The sequence below is a fragment of the Malurus melanocephalus genome, unplaced genomic scaffold (genome assembly GCF_030028575.1).
Source record: "Malurus melanocephalus ecotype Western Australia unplaced genomic scaffold, MMel_1.1 scaffold_105, whole genome shotgun sequence".
In the NCBI taxonomy this organism is placed as follows: Eukaryota; Metazoa; Chordata; class Aves; order Passeriformes; family Maluridae; genus Malurus; species Malurus melanocephalus.
The window spans coordinates 1148107-1170400 of record NW_026623337.1 but is presented as its reverse complement, the minus strand read 5'-3'; the positions used below and the strand labels follow the sequence as shown (position 1 = coordinate 1170400).

The following is a 22294-nucleotide window of genomic DNA, read 5'->3' as shown; positions in this document are numbered from 1 at the left end:
TGGCCCCGCGCACCCCGCTCCATCGCCCCGGCTGCTGCCGCGATAGAGAATTTAGTTTTTAACTTAAAGGCAAAAGCAAGTGAAGTTTGAATGGTTATTCTTTCCGTCTCCGTCCAAACAGAAACGAAAATAGTCCTTCGGGGCAAGAACTTACATTTCTTTACCTCCTCCCCCGCCTACGAAAGGACATGAAAACTTGCTCGAAATGCTCCGAGCCGGCATTGCAATCTTTTGGGCAGCTCGAGCGGGTAATGCTAACGTTTTTAAAGCTTAGGAACGCGTTCCCGATAAAAGTGCTGCCAGTATTTTTAAGTCGTCGCGAGCAAGCTAAAAGCGAAATCTTTAAGGAAATCAGGCAGAGCTTCGCTYTGGGAGAGGGGGCTCGGGCAGGGAAGGACATCGGCAGAGAGTGCCCGGTGCCGGTGTAGGATCGGGTGGTTTCCTGACGGTTCCTGCTTATCTCCCCTTCTGACTATACTGTGCTGCGATTTTATGCTGTACTTAAAAATCTGGACAAAACCAAATGTTTGTTTAAAAAAAAATCGACCAGTTGGTCTAAATCGCATTAATTATTCAGGGTAAATCTATACTTCCTTCGTGTCAAAGTCAAATGGATAGCGCGTTCGTGCTGGGAAGTGAAAGCAAACAGCGATGGATTTTAAAAACAGAATGCAACGCTCGAGATTTACCGGGGGAAAATAAAAGGGAGGAATACCATAAGGAAAAAAAAAATTAAAACAAAGAGGAAAAAAGAGTCTGTTGGGTAGAAAATGGCATGCTGTAATTCTGACTAAACTGTGGCAAGCTGCTGGACAATACTCCATATATTCCAAGATTTAGAACAGAAGCTCAAGGTAATAGAAATATAGCAGATGTTGTCACATGCTGAACTACAGAATATATAAGATTTTTTTCGTAGATGCACTTTTTTTTTAAATGGAAGCTAGAGGGAGGTTTAAAAAACGTCAGTCAATATACTGAGCTAAGGCTTGGGCTAGGTGTTGCATTTAGTCTAACTTACATCTCGTGGTTTTGTTTCTTTTAAAAAAATTCCTTCTGAGGTTCAGAAAGAATCTATTTGCCTGAATTTAAGAACCATTCACAAAAAGTCAGCGTAAAGTTAAAGTAGTATTTTTATTACTATTTGCAACAAGTCAGTTGTGGGGCACATTATCTGACCTTGGCACCGAAATACATTTAACATCAGTAAAACTTCTTTAAAGGGAGATTTGTACATATAGTTAAATAATTTTTCACTTGGTGACAACATCCAGGCAAACAAGAGAGCATAAGAAAAGGACTATACATGGATTGGAAAATGTACCTTTAGGGTTTCGTTTWGAAGTTGCAAAAGTCCGATCGCTTCTTTTTGTGACTTTTTAAAAATTCACATTGGAGGACAGGAGGAGACAGGCTCTTCCCTTCTTCCGTGCAAGGCGGTGAGAGTTTATGCCGGGAAAACCGTCGGCAAGTTTTTAAAGGCCGAGCTGCAGGTGGCTGGGGGGTTGTCGGGGGCGCGTATCTTTCGCCGCCTCTTTCYGTCGTCGTTCGCGTTAAATAAAAAGTTTTTTTTAGGCGCTGTTGTTGTTTACGGAGGGCGAGTTTTTGTGCGCGGGGGTGTTAACCCTATAGCTTGTCGAGGCTTTTGGGATTGGTGAGGATTTCTCTGGCTAGCCTCCAGGTCTGTTTGGCAGCGCTTTCCAGGGCCGAGTGGGGTTTGCCCTGAAAGAGGTCTAGGTTGGGCAGGAAGTAGTGGGGGCAGCGCCGGCACTGCAGGCAGGAGATGAGCTGCAGGAGGATGCCGTTCAGCCGGTCGCCCAGGCACGCCTCGTCCCAGTCGGTCTCCCGCGGGTGCTTCTCGCACTCGTACAGCAGCAGCGTCTTCATGTGGTAGTTGTTGAGGGGCTGCCCGGGCAGCTCCAAGTGCCGGTCGCGCAGCGTCTTCAGCACCGAGAGGCACTTGTTCCGGCAGCCGCCCATCAGCAGCCGGTTCTCGGCCTCGCCGAACTGCAGCACCCACGCGTCGCTCTCGGCCGAGCTCTGCTTGCCCGTCAGCGAGTAGCACTCTTTGGAGAGCAGGTTGAAGCCCTCCGCCTTCACCTCCGCCACCCGGTTGGGGCCCGGCCAGGGGATGTGGGGCATGGGCCACTGCGCCGCGCTGCGCGGCCAGATCCCGGTGCACTTGAAGGCGGGCGTGATCTGCACCACGTACCGCTCCCGGATCCGGAGCTTCACCTCGCTCGTGTCCGCGATCATCTTCACCACGTCCCGGTAGCTGCACTTGTCCACGGCCTGGGCCACCAGYGTCTGGAAGCGGGAGCGGATCTTGCGGGCGGACAGGTAGCCCGAGGCGGTGATGAACTCCACCCAGAGGGACATGCTGCGCTTGCGGCCGTCGCTCAGCTTGAGCACGGCGCAGCCCGGCAGGGAGCCGTCGTCCACGAAGTTGAAGACGCCCATCTGGTTGAGGTAGAGCACCACCTCGAACTCGGTGGGCGAGATCACCTCCAGCCCCTCGTAGCGGGCGTCGATCTCGCTTAGGGAGCTGATGAAGCGCGGTTCCTGCACCTCCACCTCCTTCAACACGTCCGACACGACCTTGCACACCTCCCGGATGGTCTTGGCGATGGCCGCCTTGCGCGCCTGGCAGCGCTCCGTGTAGTATTTGTTGAGCTGGTAGACCAGCTTGGCCTGCGCGGCGATCATGTTGGGGCACAGGTCCGGGCTGTACACCGGGCTCTCGCAGTACGTTGAGGGATCCAATGCTTTAGCGGTGGCTGCAGCTTTGCGGAGGGCACCGGCCAAATCGCAGACCCCCGCCGCCTCCGGGAAGAAGGCGGCAGCGGCGCGCCAGTGAGAGCAATTAAAGAAATCGGGGAGGGCGGCGAAGCACAAAGGAGCGAAGCCCAGCGCTGCCCCGGCGAGGAGAAGGAGGTGGAGGCGGACGGTGCGGGCTGGGCGGCGGCGGTGGTGATGCCGGAGCCGGTGCTGGTGCCGGAGCGGCGGGCAGTTTCCGCGGGCTCCCGGAGCGCAAAGTTTTGGATGGCGATGGGGGCAGGGAGGTCTGGGCTGCCTCTGCGCTCAGGCGCCCACCCCCCGCGCAGCGACAAAAATGCTGTTTCAATAGTTCATGGAAAAAAAACCCAAAACAACAAAGTTCCCCAGGACTCGCTGAAGGTCCCCGCAGAAAAGCCGGTCGGCGGCGAAGTTTAAAACCGCACACGGTACGAGAGGAGGAGAAGAATGCGAGCAATGCCCACAGCGGAAGAGTGAACTCTGTGTCTGTCTGTCTGTCTGCCTCTCTCTCTCTTTCAGTCCGTGGCACCGCCAGAGATGTGCATGAGTTTGGCTGCCGCTCGCTCAGACTGTCAGGGGGTGTTGTTGATTTCCCTTTTCCTGCTGGAGGCGTTGGCCGAACCCGGCTCTGTGGCTGTCTCTATCTTTACGCGCAGATGGGTGCACTCGGTCTGTGATCTCTCATTCCTGTCCTGCAGCTCTACATAGATTGTTGTGAGAGAGATTTTATAGAGCGGAGTTGGTTTTTTTTGTTTGTTTGTTTTCTTTGCACAGACTGTGTTTTATCCTGAGCRGGAGGAGGGCGTAGCTGCCGTGCCCGGGATGGCTTCTCCTCCCCCTCCCCACCCCTGGAAGTGCGCGCCGAGGCTCTCGCTTTCCGCGCCTCTCGCTCCGCTCCTCCTGCGCCGTGTGCCCGCGTCTCTCTCGCGGCGGTGCCGCCGGGCGCTGTAGTTTATGAATGGGGCCGCGCGCGGGCGCGGGGCGGGGCCGCGCCGCCAATCGCCGCCGAGCTGTCAGCGCCGCGGCCAATCACGGCACGGCCAACGCGGGGGCGCGCACACGCGCGCGCTCCCGCCCCGGCCCCGGCCCCGGCCCCTGCTCCGTGCCCGGCGGGGAAAGGGGCGCCTYGTCCGCTCCCCACCGGGGCTTGGAGCTGGGATGGGGTGCAGGGGAGCCGGGAGGGAGGCTCGGAGCGTTCCGGCGCGGGACGGGGGGGAAAAAACTAAAAATGTCTGCAACTTGGCCGTGGCGGCGGGTGCAGGGCGAGGTGAGCTCGCTGCTCCCTCCGCTCCCTGCTCCCTCCGGTCGCTGCGAGGGGACCCGGCGGCAGTGCCAGTGTGTGCGGGGAAAGGGGAGAGGCGGGCCGGGGCTTCACCGCAGGCATAAATCTTATTTCGCTTAATGCCGGGYTGCAGCAGTGAAAGTGAGACCGTCACCGGAGCAGAGTGGCACACCTTGTTTTACTGCCCCCAGTCACCTTAATTTAGATAAATCTTGTGTCATAAAGTTCTTTTTATCCTCCTAAAGAGCAGGATTGAGTTATTCGAAATGAAACGATATTTTATGCAAGTTTTTATTAATAAGAATATTGAGCGATTTGGRCATAAAGCCGTAGCTCCGTGATGTCAGGTCGGAGGGAGCCCGCAGCCAGAACTGCTTCTCCTGCGGGAACTTAGGCTGGAAGGGAGGGCAGTTTCCACATCTCCAGTGCTCTCTCACTCGCTACGGTGCGTGTGACCGTAGCTGCTTTGCCCACCCTGGGTCGTGCAGTCCCGCGGACTGGGGCCGGGGCCGTGACCGAGCGGAGACGCGGTGCGCTTCTCCATGCAGAGCTCCCGGTAACCCGCTCGCAGCGGTTGGGCTCCGTTCCTTACGCTTTCCTCCTTTCGCCGCAGCTGGCTGATTTTAATAAAGAAAATACCGCCGTCTGTTTTTTGTGTGTGTTTAAATTAGAAACATGTCCTGTGCCGACCGTACCGCTGGAAGAAGTGAGTATGGACGTGMCCGGCGCCGGTGCGGCTCCGTCCTCCTGGAGGAGAGGATCGGCTCCGGGCTTCCCTGCCTCTGCCGGGGCAGCCGCGCCCGGGGATGGGGGGCTGGCCCGGCGGGCCGCGGTGCCCGGTGCTGGCGGCGGTGTCAGGTGTCTCCGCCGGGCCCGGCCCCGTCGGGAGGGAGAAGAGCCCTGGGAACGCTCCGAGGAGAGCAGCTTCCGAGGGGTGGGAGAGAGGGGGCAGGCTGCCACGAGGGCAGAGTCTCTGGCTCGCCAAGGCGCTTGGCGCCGCTGCTCGCCCGGTCTCTGGGCGTCCCGGGGATGCGCGGGCTGGAGCGGRGCTCTGCCCCGGGGCGCGGGTAAGTGCCTGCGGAGCTGCCCTCTCCCCGGGGCCGCGCCCGCACACGCCAGGGGCGCTCGGAGGCTCCGTCGGCGCGGGCGGCAGCACCGGGCGGGCATCGCTGCGCTTCGCTTGTGCGGAGCTTCTCTGCGCGCACGGATGGCCGGGCGGAGCAGCCGGGGTCCTACGCCTCGCCTCCGGCAAAGGGAAGACTWAGTTAGGGCTGGGGGTCCCTTTCACACCCCTCCGTCAAAGCTGCCGGGCCGGCGCGTACTCGCTGCCGGGCTGGCACCGCTCCCCGCGCCGGCGAGGGGTCTGCTCATCCRGGCAGAGATGGGCAGGAGGGCTCCGCGGGCTTTCACTTCCCGCAGAGAGCGCCCAGCCCGGGGGTTGCCGAGTCCTGGGCATAGAGGAGATGCCGGAGCCGACAGGCGGCCCGGCGGGGACGGCGACGACACGCGTTCCTTTTTTCAGGGTAAATGCAGAAGGAGGGGGCGATTCCGCTCCCACCCCCCCGATAAGATGCCTAATGGTGTAGCGTTACCAGTGTTCAGATTTAAAACAATTCATTACCAATTTTCCTGCCTGAGGTTGAAGCTCTAGTAAATAATAAATCAGCTAAACAAAAGCTGACTTTAATTTATTGCCCCAGCGCTAATTAGAAACATCATTTGAGCAATAAACTTAAACACTTCCAGCAAATAATGCACGTGAAACCCTTCTCTCCCGTGTCTGGGCGTTTGTGGCCGCACTGCATTAAGACCGGCTTCATCTGTGGCGGAATTCGCTCTCGCCGGGATGAATAATTGAAGGGGGAACAGGATCCGAGGAGGCTATAATTGAAGAGCCCTTGTCACCTCTGCTTTTATGTATGTTAGTGTAGAAGTCCATCAGCAGCTCCTTGATGGTGTATAAAACGAAGTGGCATCCCCTCCAGCAGCAGGAGATACTGTATTCCATTAAAAAAGACCGTGTGCGTGTGTGTGCCGCAGAGAGGGAAACTCAGGGCTAAAAGCCACTTGAAGTCTTCAGACCGATTGATCTGTATTCTCTCGTTATAATCCGTCTCATCATACTTGAGTTAATGAGGCAGGGGCGGGGGTGATCTGATGGTCCTTGACAAATTCATTAGGGAGGCTGCGGGACATTTTATTTGACTGTTAAACATCGTGTTTGTTTGGTTTAAGCAGTGCCAACATCAGCATGCCGCTGCCTGGAGCTATAGTGTTTTGTTAGCAAGGGCTTCTGTAAAAAGATACTGGAAAGGGGACGCGGTGTGCAGTGTTTGCTCTTGCCTTGGCTCCTCCTGCCCCCTCCTGCTCGGTACGGCAGGGAGCTCGGGCTGGTGTAAATCCAGCCGTGCAGGCATGGGGTGTGCCGCGGTATTTTCTTCACACTAAAGATGGCAAAGTAGCAGCGAAGAGCTGCCATTAAGAATTTTTTTTTCTTTCAAGAGTATGCTATGTATTTGTGTTAAATCCTAAAGCAACAAAAGAAAAAAGCTGGAAAACAGCTCTGAGTTTTAGCAATAAGCATGGAAGTTTCTTGCTGTGTTATGATAYAGCATACTTGGATTTGATTGCTAACCAGCTTATCAGCGTGGCAAATGTTACATATTTCAGAGCCTTTTAATSACAACCAGGGTATTTTAAAGTTTCTCTAACATGCTACTTAGATATACAGTGTAATTTTTAAGGTAAATCAAAGTTTAATCAAATTGATTTAAGGCTATTAAAGGTTTTCTGCCAAGCCTGTCCTTTTTCTTTCCTTTGCTGAGAAGGGAGCAGGTGCTCCCAAAAGAGCTAAGAAGTATTTTTAAGAATAGCATATGAAATATGTATGTGTTTGTATATGCTTTGTTCGTGGCAGCTTTGCAGATGAGACCCAGCTAGTATTCCATTATTTTCTAGTAGGTTTCTTCTCTGTCCTTTCATTTAGTGGAAACAGTTTTGCAGAAAACGGAATAATTAATCTGCTCGTGAAACCTGGCGTTGTATTATTTTTTTCCTGGAGATCATTCTTTCAACATTCTCAGCTTTAAGTGCTTTGTAGGACTCTGCTTCCATTTATAGAAGAACAGTATGGGAAAAGAGCTAGTGCCCTTTGCCTGTCATTTTCATACATTCCTGCACTGCTGATGAAGCTTGAACTGCTGCAGGGAATGTATGGATTTGAAAAGAAATGATTCAGTAATGCACGTTGTGTTTCTCCACGGCAGAACCGGGTTAATAGTTACAGCCAATGCACTGGGTGTGAGGAATAAAATTCCTTTTACATTCAGTGGTGTACAGTGTGTATCTCTTTTTTGGGAGTCATGGCATGGCTTTAGTATCTGCTGATCTGTTCTGAGGTGTGTKTGTATGAAGTTAGTTGATGGCACATACCGGAGGAGAAAAGATGGTTTCATTTTTACAAATGTCCTTAATGTATCTCATCAGCTTAAAGCATTGTATAAATCTTGTACTTTTTTTCCTGTGAAGATTGAGTGGTATGGTAACTAAATAATTTATATGTGTTTCTAAGTCTCCCCTAGCTTTTGTTCCTTCAGCAGGAAAGTGGATGGTTTCAACTACTCCTTTAAGTAGCTTATTTCTGCTTTCCTATTCGGTCTTAAAATGTGAATGTGTTCATAATCTGGTGTTTGACCATAAACAATCTGATGCTGAGGGGCTTTCTCTAATGCTTTGAACTTTGTATTAAAAGTAGCATCTTCTTTTTTCTCATGGTGACTAATGGTGCCTTCTTTTAGCTGTAGACTGCTTCGAATACTAAATACTGTTTTGTAAGTTTGCCTTTAATAAGTTGGCAATCAGGGGAGATCAGACATGTACTAAAAAAGGACAATTTTACTGCTGTTGTAGAATATTATTCTCGTTAAAACTTCATGTGGGCCTTTTGTTTGGATGCAGTTGGGGTGGGTGCATGCTGTTTTATCCATTCGAAGTAACCAAATTCATGTATGTTGGCTGGTCTTTATTTATATTAAGTGATTATTTACATTAATAACGTATTTTTAAAAAGTGAGAGCTTGCAACATGCTGGGATTTTCTCAGCTTGACCTCCAGTTGAATGTATTAACAGTTATTTTCTTGAGAAAAAATGTAAGTTGGGCTACAGAGATAATGCCTTGTTCTTAAAAATGCCGAAAGGCTGAATCAGCACTTCTTTTAAAAGTATGAAAAATACAAAGGTGTTATAAGCAAAAGTTTTGGAAATGGAAAAAGAGATTAATTTGCAGGATATTGGCTTTTTTTGTCAATAGCAGCAGATGATTGCACTGTTTATTGCCTTCGATGTTGACATCTCTGTGCATATGCMTAATGATGCCAACAAACAATAGCCTGTTTGATTTTACTGGTTAGATAGCTATTTTGCAGACAGAATCTTCACGCAGCCTTGTCAAAAGCATATGTGTAAGTTAACCTAAAATTGTCTTAAGTCATACTCTCTTAAAATGTCTTTTTCTAGACCCAGAGGTGAAAGCTCCTCCTTTAGWAGCTTGTGTTTTAAGAAGTGTTTTTTTCACATATAACATGTAGCAGTGTGAAATCCTTTGCTCCTCACCAGCCACTGTACAGGTTATAACCTTTCAGTGAGTTTCTATGAGGGCAATTTATAAAGGAAAAGGGTGTTGGGGGAGGACAGAAGAGAGGCGGCTCAATCTTCTCAATAGCTCTGGTGACCAGCATGGAATATATTGAGTCTCTCCCTCACTCTCCTCCCAGTATTTTAAGATGATTTTGTTTTTACTTTAGATGTGATAGAAAAAGCATGCAATTTTTATTTAATTCTTAAGAAGTCCTGTTTGAGCAGTCTTMTAACTGTTCCCTCATTCAAATTAAATGCACAGTTACAACCATCTACTTTTCTGTGTATTGTACTTCATAGTATTGAATTTTTATCCTTTGAAAGTACTACGTTGACATAAAAGTAGTAAACTACAAGTTGTAAAATCATTGCAGGGGTTTTGTTGCTACWTCTAATGAGAGAACCAAGTCATAGCTATTCCTATTTTATATCTTGCTGTGCATATCTTATTYCAAAATAACATCTTCATGTTAATATGCTGTTCTTTTTTTAAAATCTTCTTACGAATTAGGTAAAACCGGTGTGTAAAATAGTTCAGGGTACCATCTCCTGCTGCTGGAAAGAGGAAACTGAATTGGCTCGAATAATGTATAGAAGCCATCTGCATAGCTTAATTGAAATAATATTTAGTGATCTAAGAGATGGAAATTGTTCCTTTTTTTTAACCATCTGAAATAAAACTAGGATGTAAACCAGCTGTCTTGGCCTATGGAAATCAAGATTCTGCCAGTCTGTTTCTTTTCTTAATTTTCTACTTCTATCTTCCTTTATTATCTTTGTATCCCAAGGAGTCTTTCTTATTTTCTAACTGGTTTTGTCTGCAACAAGGGGCTGGGTTGGTGTGTTTAAATAGACTCTGGATAGAGTGAAAAATCTTTGATCTATGGCTATGACTGCTTCCAAATGATTTGCTTGCTGGGACTGGACACTGTCCATGCCCTTTCACTTCACTATCAGATAGGCACACAAAAAGGACTTGACATGCTACCAGATGCATAGTTAATCATTGCATTAGGTCTGTAAAGGGGACCATCCAGACTCAATTAGGTCTACCATTTTTAACTAGCGTTTGCTCTGTAGTTTGTTTGGAGTACAATATTAATTCTAACTGCCATTCTGTTTATCTAAAAGGGCTTTAACGCCGTTCTGTGCTCTTATTTTCGAAGCGTTTTCTCTGCATTTGTGCTATTTTATGTATATTTAGAACATTTTGTATTCATTAAAATATAACAAATTTTTGCAGTGTAACATTATCTGAAGTTTTAATGAAGAAAGTTTTTCTCTTTTGTAATTCAGCAGTTTTCCTTTCTCAATTCCAATTTCAAAAAGTGTATTTGAAAATGCAGCCGCTGGCATGTATATTGAGGCAGCATTCAAAAATAAAGCTTTCTGGAGTATCTGGAGTTTTGGAACTGAGTCTTAAAATGCTGAAAACCAAACGACAGCATTTTTCCTATCACTTATTTACCAAGAGCTCATTCTTGTATCTGGCACTGCATGGTTTTGTGTGAGAAGGATATTAAGGGTGTATGAGYTAAAAAGGTCCAGCTGTAGAGTAAAAAGTATTTGTAATTTTTTTTTTTCTGAATCTTGCTTGGGATTTCTAGGAGTAGTTTGTATATTTACATTAACAGTTGTTAGCTGTATGCACTGAATAGAATCCATAGAGAATTCTYAGCTTTCTCTGAGTTTCAAAAAAATTAATATTAATTACTGTTTGTGGATGTGGCCRGTCCTTTCATGGTATGAAGAAGCTCAGATGTGCAAATTGTATGAATTCTTTGGATTGCTCATGCTGTATTTTCCAGTAATGCTTGTATTGGGTAAAGCAGGCCCATGGAAGCAGGAGCATAAAAGGACATAAAATAATTTTAGATTGAAAATAAATATATAAGAAAGAAGAACTAATTTGAGACTTTAAAAATATTTTCATGTGGTTTTAATATTTATTTATTTTGGAAAAAAGGTGGAGCAAGGTATTCAGCTATTAATTAAAGAAAAATATATATATATAGTTACTAAAACTTTTGTATTAAGCTTCAGATTGTAGTTCAGCCTTTGCTTTAGATCTGAGATTTCTTGCTTTAGCTCTTTGCTTCACGGTTGTYAGTGTTCTTTGGAGGAGGGCACATGCATTAAAATGTAGCATTTATCATTTAGTTGTAGTCACAGGCATATTTAGAAGTTGCTAATGGACTTCCAAGATGCAGGATGTACAAGTGGATACTACTCAGAAGTGCCAGTTAGGGCTCTCTGGGGACTTTTAAATAATTTATGGCTACCTGCTGCTCCGAAATACAGGTGTGCGCCTGTGTATTTTCCATTAATGTTTCGTATTGATGAATATAAATACTCAACAGAGAATAAACCTAATACAGGGGTGTTTTAGAGGCACAGACAGGTGGCTTTTCCCCATCCATCATCTGTCCTGGAGGTTCATTCTGACTGGCATCTGCATGCCAGCGTAACTCCAAAGGGGAATTGTTTGTGTACTTTGCGGGCTTCCAGAGTGCGAACTTGAAAGAAAGTGGGGCTTGAAATGTGCGGTCATTTGTGAATTTATGTTTTATCTCCCTTCACTTGAAAATTTATGAGGAGACTGACTTAGGGTGCTTGCGTTGTGTGTTCCAGGGCTTGCCCCCACTGATAACACCCTTGTTGGCGTGAAAGTGCAATGCAAATTATGACAGTTACAACCTTCTGTTTTGTTTAACCTGTCAGTGGATTTCCTGGCTCAGTGCTGAGGGCAATGGCGTGTTCAGCTAGTTCCATATTCACCTAAACTTAAAAGGTCAGGTTTCTACAGGCAAGCCTAGTCAAAGCCTAATTGATGAGGAGGGCAGGGGGACAGAATTTACTGTTCTGTTGGCTAGTTTCATATCGTTAGGTTGTCCTGAAAGCATCAGGCAGTCACAGCCCCTTTCATGTAAGTGCTGACCCTAGACAGGAGCTGACAATCAAAGGAGGCAGCCACAGGAACCGGTGCAAGTAGGCTATTGATTTTTCAGTTAGGTCTAAGTAGTTTGTAGTATGGGTAATGGGTGACAGAGGCAGGTATGTCATTATCAATGAGCTCCAGAACGGTAGCGACAGCCCCCTCTCATATTTCCTTCAGCACTGACAGTAGGCATCCCGGCTGGTCAATAAATCGCCCAACCTTTTACTGACAAGTGACTTGGGGGGGAGGGGGGGGGAGTCAAAGAGCTAAACTTCCCGTACTTGAACTTGACATGGATGCAGAGCAAGGATCTCCACATCTGCGTTCCTGGCTCRTCAGGCAAGGAGCCGAGGAGAACGYGGGGAACAAAACAATGGGAGATATGTGACTTTATTTTATGGTCTCTGGAAAGTCAAAGATTTTGTCGAGTTCAGGTGAAATAGCTTAAAACACCAGCTTTCTGTATCAGCATGATCTGGTTCAGTAGTTAATTTAGGTTGCCATGGCAGGGCTTTGTTTTTTCTTTAGTATTGCTCTGCATTTAATCAAGGTTATACTGCCATAGCAGTACAACAATCACAGTCTGCCATTCAAAATCCGCTTTTAATTCCTAGTTTCCTCTTCTTAAATTTCATATATGGAGACTATTTAAAGATATTGGAGGTTTCTTATAAATCCAAAGTGTTAGCAATACAGTTTCTGTTCTGACTACCAGTGCTGTTTTGGGTCAGTAGCAGAGGACCAATACTTTAGGAAGCTGAATAAAGTTTTTATGACTTGGATTTTACTAGCTGTGGTTTCTGAATTTAATAGAGGTAGGTCCAGATTTTAGCTTTACACTTAATTAAATTCTGAAAGATATTGGGAGAACATAAAAATTGTAATAAGTGGTGGTTTGTTTTGTTTTAAAAGTATACCTGTATGGAAAATCAGTTAAATGAACTCACGCATCTTAATCTGAATTTCATGAAGTTTTCTAATATYGTTACTTTATATGAGGGATGTAAGTTATCTGCATTTTTTCAGAAGTTGGAATTCAGTCAGGTTTTATGCTGTGCACAGATGTTAGAAAAATAGCATATGCTTATAATTAAAAAAATCTTTAGACAAATTGAAATAAAGCAGAAGAGTAAATGTTTTGAAAAACTTCCTTAAAATAACTCATTGCTATGGTATCTTGTTCAACAATGTTTGTAATGTTACACAGAGCAGGAATCTGAGACTGTGTATGTTGAATAGCTGCARAGTATCATCTGTGGCCGAAACTTTCATCTGTCTGCAGCAGCTAAAGCTTTTTTCTTCATGGCTGCCTTTTTAACTGCAAGGGCAGTGTTGACACAGACTCAAGAAGTGAGGTTGAAATTTATCACTGGATTATGAAATCCTTCAATAAATATTTATATAAGCTAGAAACCTGAATACCTGTATGTTTGGAACAGTTAGGAAATTAATTAGTTTTAAAAATCTGTTTAGATATTACATTTATCTATTTGCCTCTTGAACAAAGCTTTTGAAGAGGGGCTGACTTAGCTGTCTTCCAGAGGAAAAAAATTTCAGTTAGTTGGATCAAAGGTGTGTCAGGTTGTTAGAGTTSTTCAGTATTTAATGGGAGTTTTCCTCCTGTCAGTTGTTTCCTTCATCCTGCAGGGCCTTTTAAAAWTTTTTTTCAAACTAGGTAAAAAGTACAGCCATGCAGTCTGAATCTTACCTTTTSTTATAGGCAGGTACAGTCTCTTTTACTGTATTTTTRGTGTTGCTGGCATGCTGTGTTATTGCAGAAATGTAAAAAGGAGCTGTAGAAARGCGACAAATTAAATTTTCATGAAAGAGCCCCCTAATCAGCAGTGACAGGGTAAGAGAAAGATGATTGCCACTTGGTCATTGTGGAGAGGCACTTAGACTTGGTGTCAGGGCTTCTGTTAATGATGACTAATGTCTTTCTTGGAGAAAACGCATGCTCAAACATGCTACAGTCCAGAAAAAGAATGGGGGGTTAGGCATATTAAGGAAAAAGGCTGTGAATCCTAAAACAAAAGCTTAGGTCTTCAGATGAAAAGGATACAGTGTTTTTGCAATGTCAGAAAGCACAGCTATGAAACTGTTCTTGTTGTGCTCTTTAAGCAAAATAATAATATTAAAATATGTATACAGACATTCGCTATTGTGGKCTATGTGGTATCTGCAGCTTTAATTAAAAAGGGAGATAGTGATGGCACAGATGTGTAAGCACATTGGTCAGAAATAAACTGTCACATTAGCTCCTCTTCTGTTGGTAAAGCTTGCTTTTTTGGAAGAGCAAAATCTCCGGCAATGTATTCCTTCCTAAGCATGGTTCTCTGTTCTAAATAAACCTTCCGCAGTCAAATGTAAAATGACTCAAAAGGCCTTTTTAAAATCTTCAAGCTTTGGCTGTTAGGTATATTGGCAAAAAAGAGGTGGCACGTGTCATTCCTCCAGCTTTTCCCAGAGTGAGACCTTTCAGAAGGGCATTTGCAATGCTTGTCATATTTTTTCATATACATCTTATTGGCCTGACAAGTCTAGAGGACCATGAGAAAACAGATGTCATTGCATTCAGACAACACTAATTACTCTGGGATTTTTGCAGCCTCAGTGCCTGCGTGTAGCTGTCGATTATGACTGTTTATGTGGCCTATCATGGGTACACGTTGCACATTCAGATGGTGCCACCAGCCTTTGTGTTCCCTGTTATCACACAATAAGATGGGAAAATCAGCAACAAGCATCACAGCAAGGAAATGCCTTAATGTGAGACTTTTACATGCATTTTGTTAAATATTGCATTCACAGTCCTTATTAGATTTAAGTGTTTTAGCATCTGTTTGCTAACTGGAGTGCGTCRCGGTGGCTGACAGTTTTCACCGTGGTTCTTTATGTTGCAGGCTTTTGTTTACTGCAATTGTATGAACACTACCTGAAAAATGCTGATTGACCCAGCAGTTGTCAGAAATTTCCTGTCTCTAACCTTCATACCAAGCTGAGAGATTTTTCCAACATGTCACAGTTCACTTTAGAARCTAACTGCATTATTATTTTATTCTCTTACAAGCTGCGTCGTTGGTACTTCCTTGGTTAAATTTTCTTAGCGACTGTGTCATTTCAGAGTGTATTCTTCCTCTGCAGCAATAAGTGCTGCAGGATTTCTAACACGAGGTTCAAACCGTGGTCACGCCGTGGCCTTACTTTGTGTGTTATCTTGAATTTTGGTGCACGTTTTGTAAGCAGAACAACCGATGTTAATCACAGATTGGAAAATGAAAGCTCCAATAATGTAACTCCACATGCTGATGAAGCAGAAATAGAAGCAGCTTTATCAAAGATGTATGATGAGATAAAACTGCAGTCTCTGCTGTACAGTTATAGTAATTATGACTAATGAACCGTCCAGTCTGGATGAAATGGCATGCCCACAGGGACTGTGGCCAATCAGTTGTGACTTATGCAAGCTGAACAAAACATTGATGGTGTTCCAGATTCCCTGTAAGAACAGGAAGTGTGGTCTTTGTTTGGAACATAAGCTTTGTCAACTTATTTTCAAGCAGTCCAGCAATAAACAGCATTAATAAATAAAAGTCTTAAGGGTTCGAGTTTGTTGGGTTTTAAATGGCCATAAAGAATTACAATTTGCCATGTCAAATATACCTGAATAAAACCCTGTGTGAGGATAGCACATATACTGCAAATATTCTTCAAAGTTGTTCTGATCATCTTGCTAATCTGAGTCATTGGAAGCACATGTTACAGTGTAATATGCTGAGTGCAATGAAAGCCAAAGGTGCAAAATGTGAATATAGGCTTGTATCTATTCAGGTTTTACTGTGGTAATTTCAGCTTTTGACAAATTTGCTTGAGAGAGACCTGATACTTTCATTTTAATTTTGAAGCACTCTGCATTTAAAACCAGTTTATAATTTGTAAGTGGAAGAAGACGGGTGTAGAACCTAAAAGGCAATTTCTTGTAGTAAGAAGTTAAATTCACAGAGACAACATCCAGTGGAGCTTCAGTAAGTTTTCACAAAGTATAGACTAGCAGAGTAGTAATTTTAAACCAGCTTATTTTTATGAAGACATTGTGTGTAGCTSTAAAGAAGGAAAAGAAATACTCAAAATTCTGAATTCTTAATTGCAGAAATGCAGACTATGTGGGGACTTCTGAATTTAACTGTACGATAATAGCAAAGCACATAAAATACTTTTCTAAACATAATTTTGTGCTAAGCTCTTCAGGCCCAGTCTGGAAGCAGTTGTGGATYAGCAAGTGTTTGAAGGATTTGGGAGTAAAATGATCAATATGTTACAGATGTTAATGATACATTACAATCAGTTTAGCATTTTCCCTGAACCCCTCCAGGAGGCTACAGAGAAATATTTCAAAAATTAATTGCGAACACACTAAAGTAAGAAACTTCCCTCCACCCACTTACCCCTTAAACCATTTGGAACAAAATTAAAGCATCATTTGACAAAAAAAAACGTGCATTAGACTGTTGTGTTGTTTAAGAATGGTTTACCCATTCACACTAGAAATCTCAAATATTTTAACGCTTCTGTTATTTCTATTTTAGAAGCATTAAAAGACACTGCAAGGGGCCTGCTAAGAATCAGAACCCTTTTCTTTTGTCTCTTGCAACAAAGCATATTGCGTTAAACACTGCAAATATTAAAATATTGTATACAATTTAGAGTATAATATTAATGTAAAGAATATTGATAAGTAAATTCTGAAAATGACTGCATTTTGGCTCTGCTAAATAATTAAGGGTAAGATCTTCTGAAGACTGTGGCACACTTAAGTATGAGTCTCTTCCACAATGTCGTTTCAGAATCAATAGCGTGCAATGCATTATGTACATTATCTAATTCTACTGCACAGAAATTTGCATTATGATCACTTTAATGATTSTGTCAGGATTGTGCCAGTCAAAGTCAGGACTGAATTTTTTAGATGATGTACAAATGTACAAACCTAATTCTCATTTTTCCAAAGAGTTACTAATGTGTGGATATATAGATATATGTTGATRTATGTGTTGTAGCAATATTTGGAARGAGTAGTCATCTRTATTAAGATGAAGCTATAACATTTTGATTGCATTTTGTAGGAAGCCTCAGTGTATAGYKCTGCCATTTTTTTATGAAATCACGGGTAAAATTCGTATAAAACTATGCCAGTGTGGATCAGCTTCTGTGTTTTTGTTGCATCCATTTCTAAAACTTTGTTACCCTTTATAGATCTGAACGTATTATTGACGTTTCTACATAAAATACCACATGGAGCTGTAGTGACTTGGAGCTTGTTTTATGATGTAAATAAAAACTCAGGAGCATAGGATCTCAGGGATTGAATTTTATCTTCCTGTTGCTATGTGTATTTGAATACATGTGTAAGATACTTTGTATGTTGTCAGTTATGTTTGGGAGCCATCTCTTAAAGTGAGAGGTGCTGTGTTTGGGATTCCAGAATTAGRAATGTTGCTGATTTGTCCATAGGTTTTCATTTTAGAGTGTGCATGTTGACTGGTCCTTATGACTGCAGGTATTAATCAGTCTTCTGATTTGGGAGACAGATTGAAATARGAAATTACTCTTCAGTGCAGGAACCTTAGAATTCAGTGCAAGTGAGAGCAACTGCTTTAACTTTCCTGGCTTTTGCTGGCTTTTGTAATGACTATTATAAAATAGAGTTGGTCTGGCCAGCTTGTGCTACTTGCCTTATCCACCCCCAAAATACCCCAAATTAGTGTTGTGCTTGAGGCAGGTGTAGGAAAAGCTGGTGAAAGTGTGATTGTGTTGGCTTTTTCTAAGATTTTCCTGTATCAAGGTGTCCTCAGTTGCCCATTTAGGGAGAACTTGTCTTACTTGCAAGGTTCTGGCAATCAGAAGGAACCTTGAAAGGATTAAAGATTTGCCTCCTGTTACTCTTGGTCTTGCTTCTAAGCATACCTGTGCTGATCTAAGTCCACCATAACTCATTTAACTGATTTGTATGGCATTGTTAGACAATTTTTTTTCCTATTTTGCTGTAAGTAGCAGTCACCTAGCACTGTTGGAGGGGATGATAATGATAGAAAGCAATAATCAATAGCTTCCAGAATTTAACTAAGTTGTCAAAACCAGARCATTTTTTGAATCAAAATACTTGTTTTGTTTGAAGACATAAACTTTTCATTCTTTTTGAAAATTGATTATAAACCTTTGCTCTACACAGTTTGATTAATAAAATAACAGTAATATTTGTCATGAGCAATTTCTACATGAGTTGATATACAAAAAATTGATATAAAACTCCAGCAGTGAATGGAGATATATATATATACATCTCAATGAAAATCATATTTCAAGAATTTTTTACTCTGTCTACACTTTAGCACTTGTGTATTGTGTCAAAGTTATTTGTTTTTCAAGCTACTTGCAAACAAATACCATTGTGTTGCTTGTTGGAGTCTGGATTTTAGATATTTTTGTTGTTCTGCCTCCTAGCTATCATTATTTAGTAGCATTATATTTAACCTTAAATGTTTTTTTATTTCTCTTTCATGTGAAACAAATGCTCAGATCCCAGGTTCTCTGTTASTTCTGGAGTTGCTTTTCTTTTTTTAGCAATCCTAAACTAATAAAGCAAATATCACTCCTGATGTATAGTATTAATCTTTCAGRAGTTTGTCCTGTGCTGAAGAAAATAAATAATTAGAGATAGGTAAGAGGTGAATGATGTGTAGGTGTAAATACTCTGTAGATTTAAACACACTGCATGGCAACTCTAGGTCTCTTTTGAGGTAGTCATGAAAACTTAAATTGTGTGCCTCATATATTTAAGGCCAGTGAGCCTATATGATTTTATTAATGTGCTATAAATCTTATATTCACGAGCAGTGTTTACTACTGTGCAGTATATTTAAAAGAAAATTTATGCCTCACTGCAGAAGAAAGGTAGGCTAGTGAAGAAATGCAAGGGTGGATCTCAAACATTTATCCAAATCTGACAAGTATTTGCAAGGAATTTACTCCTGTAAATTTCTGCTGGGAGCAAATGGTATGTATTCTAGCCTCAATTTTAATAAAATCCATAAATACTTACTTATCCATACACGGGTGGAGTAAGGGCATGTCTTTTGTCACTGTCTGTACACAGGAACTCTGTGTGTGTTCACACACGACACACTGTGGATGATAGGATGAGCTTCTAATTCTGTTTTAAATCAGACTGTTCTCCAATTTAGAGTTGTACCTGGAAGATTTCACTGGCTACTGTGGACACTTGTGTGAAGGAATAGTGATTTTCTTTGTGTGGCGTGTCTTGGCAGTCTTGGGCCACATCTTTCCCTTCATATCCCCTTTCTTCTAGACCCAAGAGCATTCCGTAGGCACAATGGCTGGATTGTTACACTGTGTCAGTGTGTGAGTTAGGATAAGTCACAGAAGCTCAAGACAGGTCCTTTTCCACACAGAAGACTGATTTGATAATTTTTTGGTAAACTACTTGTGTTTTCCTTCTTTATAATACCTAGGAAAACTCTTTCTGCTCTCTAGGGAATGGCAAGAAGTTATTGCAGCTGTGATTGACTCCAGTAGGGAAGCTGCCTCCATGGAAGTTATGTGCCTAATGCTGTTGAAAGGGCAGTGATTATGTCACCAAGGAAGCATTTTTTATTTGTATGGGTGAATTGTAGATTGCACAGAAAAATACAGTTAATGTACCATGCGTAACCTTCCATGCTCCTTGAGCTCGCACTTCCACCTTGCAGTGGTTAAAATATTAGTCAGCTGCACAAAACAGGTATTCTGGATGCCTTAAGAGCGGTTTAAAGTTKTTTTTTATTTTTAATGCTCTTTATGCTTTTATGCTCTTTAGAATTAAATATCAGGTTCTTAGGCCATTTAAAAAGAAGGCATGTGTGCTTTACTATGCAGTTTTCAACTCCATGTGGCAACAAAAGCTTTTGTCACGATGGAGAGGTGCATAACACAATTCAAAAAATGGTTATGGAATGTGTGAAAATTCTACACTGATACATTTTGTTGTCACTGAACTTACTCTTGTAGATATGTGGTTATATAATTAGTTTCTTAATGTGTGGCATTAATGATTATTTCTCTAATTATTATTGCATGGTACTATTTAACCTAAATAGCCTCTGTAACAGGAGTTCTTTCAAGCTTTTTTTTTGTACAATATGGGGGCTTTTTGGTCCTTCCTGCACTTTCAGAAACTTCTTAAAGAAAAGTATTTGTTTTGCCATGTCCTGTTAGTATGGAAAGTTGCTATACCTGGTGAGGAAKAAATAAATGGGACCTGATACTATACCAAGCTGTTTGGGGTACCCRGTCTTGTTTGTGTAACATTATTTTTGGGGTAGTAAAATTCAGTTTATAACTACATGCTCCCTCAGGTAGCATGGAGCAAGTTTGCTCTGAGCTGCTGTGACCCTCCCTTCCTTCTCTGACTGACATTATTTAAGCTCTGYAGTGCATGCACAGGGGCTGTTCCACTTGAAAAAACAATCCCCCCACCCTAACAGGGCCAGTTCTCAGTGGCTAGGGTTCACTGAAATAGTTTTCTATCATTCCCTGGTATTTGTGCTAGTGGAAGAAGTGTTTGGTATAGCAGATAGCGGAGTGTGTGGTACTGCAGCAGCCTGGATTATGTTTGCTTGAATAGCTGTGGAACTGATGCTCTCAGCCTGCTTTTCACAGGGGTTTCCCTCTTGTGCATCCTCTGGATTGTAGGGAGTGGTCCAGGTTTTTCATCTGGGATGGTAAAGTCGTCTTTCCCTGAGACTTTGGATATAATTTTTTTTTTATTGGCTTATGTTACAAATTACAATGAAGATCTTTCATGTTTGGATGTATACTGTACCATTTTGCTGCATTCCTCTTGGTGCTTCTGAGTTATTAAAAGATTGTTCTTCTTCCTTTGACCCTTGTGACACAGCCTTTCAACCCCTGCAGCTTTTTGGACACGTGTTCTGTCACCCTTTGGATACTCTGGAGAACATGGGGGAGAATTGAGGCATTCACCAATGTGTCCTAGTACCCTAGTTTACAGATTTATTATGCTCCTGGGAGAGCAATGCCTTGATGTATCCTATTATGTTGAAATCATCCTTAACTCAATCCAGGCTAGGCTAAAATAGAAATAAAAGCTTTTCTTTGCTACTCTCAGAATGGAAAATGCAGTTAAGTATATTTATAAAAAACTAGAAGTGAAGAAATAAAATAGAAAGTCCCACTTGCACAGAGATGAAGTCTGAAAGATTCTCTCTCATGGATGAGGTCTCGGTTGGCTGTGACTTGRGGTACAGGGAATGCGAAAAGGGAATCATTGCTCTCTATGCAAGTGTCAGGAAATCATCTCCAGCAAGTCAGCTGAATCCATAGAAGGAAACCTTCAGATGGAAGAAATGCCCTCCAGTGACCTGGAGTAACCAAGATGCATCTTTTGCATGCAGTAAAGTGGTGGGAAGCATGTTTGGTCCCCCAGTATTCCTGAATAAGTTTCATAGTTGGATGCAGTAGACACAGACATGATCCTTTCTAGCTGCATTGCTGGTGTAGTGTGCATATTATACAGCAGAGACTAAATCAGTGTTTCCTGACATGTGTGATATGAAAATATGGSTAAAGAGCATGTGAGTACTGAAACAACAGTTCAGTTTGCTTGCCTATCAGATGGTTTCTTTGGTGTAAATACACAGGTTGAAAGCAAAGATGATTTCCTACAGGTTATTTTACTTCATCCTAGGAGAGAGGCAACCCCCTGATTGTCCTGCAGGCAGTGTAACATCGTGTCCTGTTCTGCAGGTCTTTGGCATGAAGCCTGGTGAATCTGTGGTGCACAGATTCATTGTTTGAGCTTCAGTGGCAAGATGCTTTGCTGTCACAGCTGTACTTCACTTACTTCAGTTTGCATTTAGTCTTGTGAAATGTTGGAGCTATGTGAATGAGCATTTTCCTTGAGTGTCCTCATTGTCTTAATTCACAGTTCATAAAGCATAAGTCAGAGGAGGCATGAAGAGGTTGGATGTCTATTCTCACTGTGCCTCCACTGCTCAGCACTCTCTATTTGCTTTGTGGACATTTAAAACAGGTGTTCATTGTTGCCATTCAAAAGAAATTGGTACCTCTGTTTCACCTCTTYTAACTTTSCTGTAAAAGTAGCTGGGRACTGGWTGTTTTCTCAGAGGGATAAATACTTGGCTGTCAAGCTTTTGGTAGTTATTTCCATCACAGGGGAAATAGAAATTCTGCAGGAATTGATATGTGCCTTTCCTATAACCTCTGTTGAAGTTTTGCTATACACTGCACCTTCCACAAAGTTTGTCTCTTCTGTGTGTGTGTATTAAGGAGTTGTCTYTTGCCAACCATCATAATGAGAGGAAAGATTTTCTATTTTTGAGTAAAATGCCACTACTGAGTGGCAGCAATTGCTCCCTTTGTACTGACATCTCATTACATYACTCACATGTAGGTTACACACCAAAACTTGCTTTACATGTGCTTTGTTTTTTTGTGTGGTCTCAAGAGGGATGAACTTGAAAAGAAAAATTRCTGGTGGCTGTAAATATTAACTAACTTGGGAGAAATTTCAGTGTATACTCATAGTGAGGGAATTAGCATGAAG

General features: G+C 43.0%; 2 protein-coding genes across 4 annotated transcripts in view; one reads left to right on the top strand and one right to left on the bottom strand.

The window, feature by feature from the left end:
- LRBA (LPS responsive beige-like anchor protein) overlaps window positions 1-22294 on the top strand; it is a 365054-nt gene that overhangs the window by 203038 nt on the left and 139722 nt on the right. The window lies entirely within an intron of this gene.
- MAB21L2 (mab-21 like 2) lies at window positions 1116-3706 on the bottom strand. Its single transcript, XM_057369188.1, has one exon. The coding sequence runs from the start codon at window positions 2704-2706 to the stop codon at window positions 1627-1629; it is 1080 nt and encodes a 359-aa protein (XP_057225171.1). The 5' UTR covers window positions 2707-3706; the 3' UTR covers window positions 1116-1626.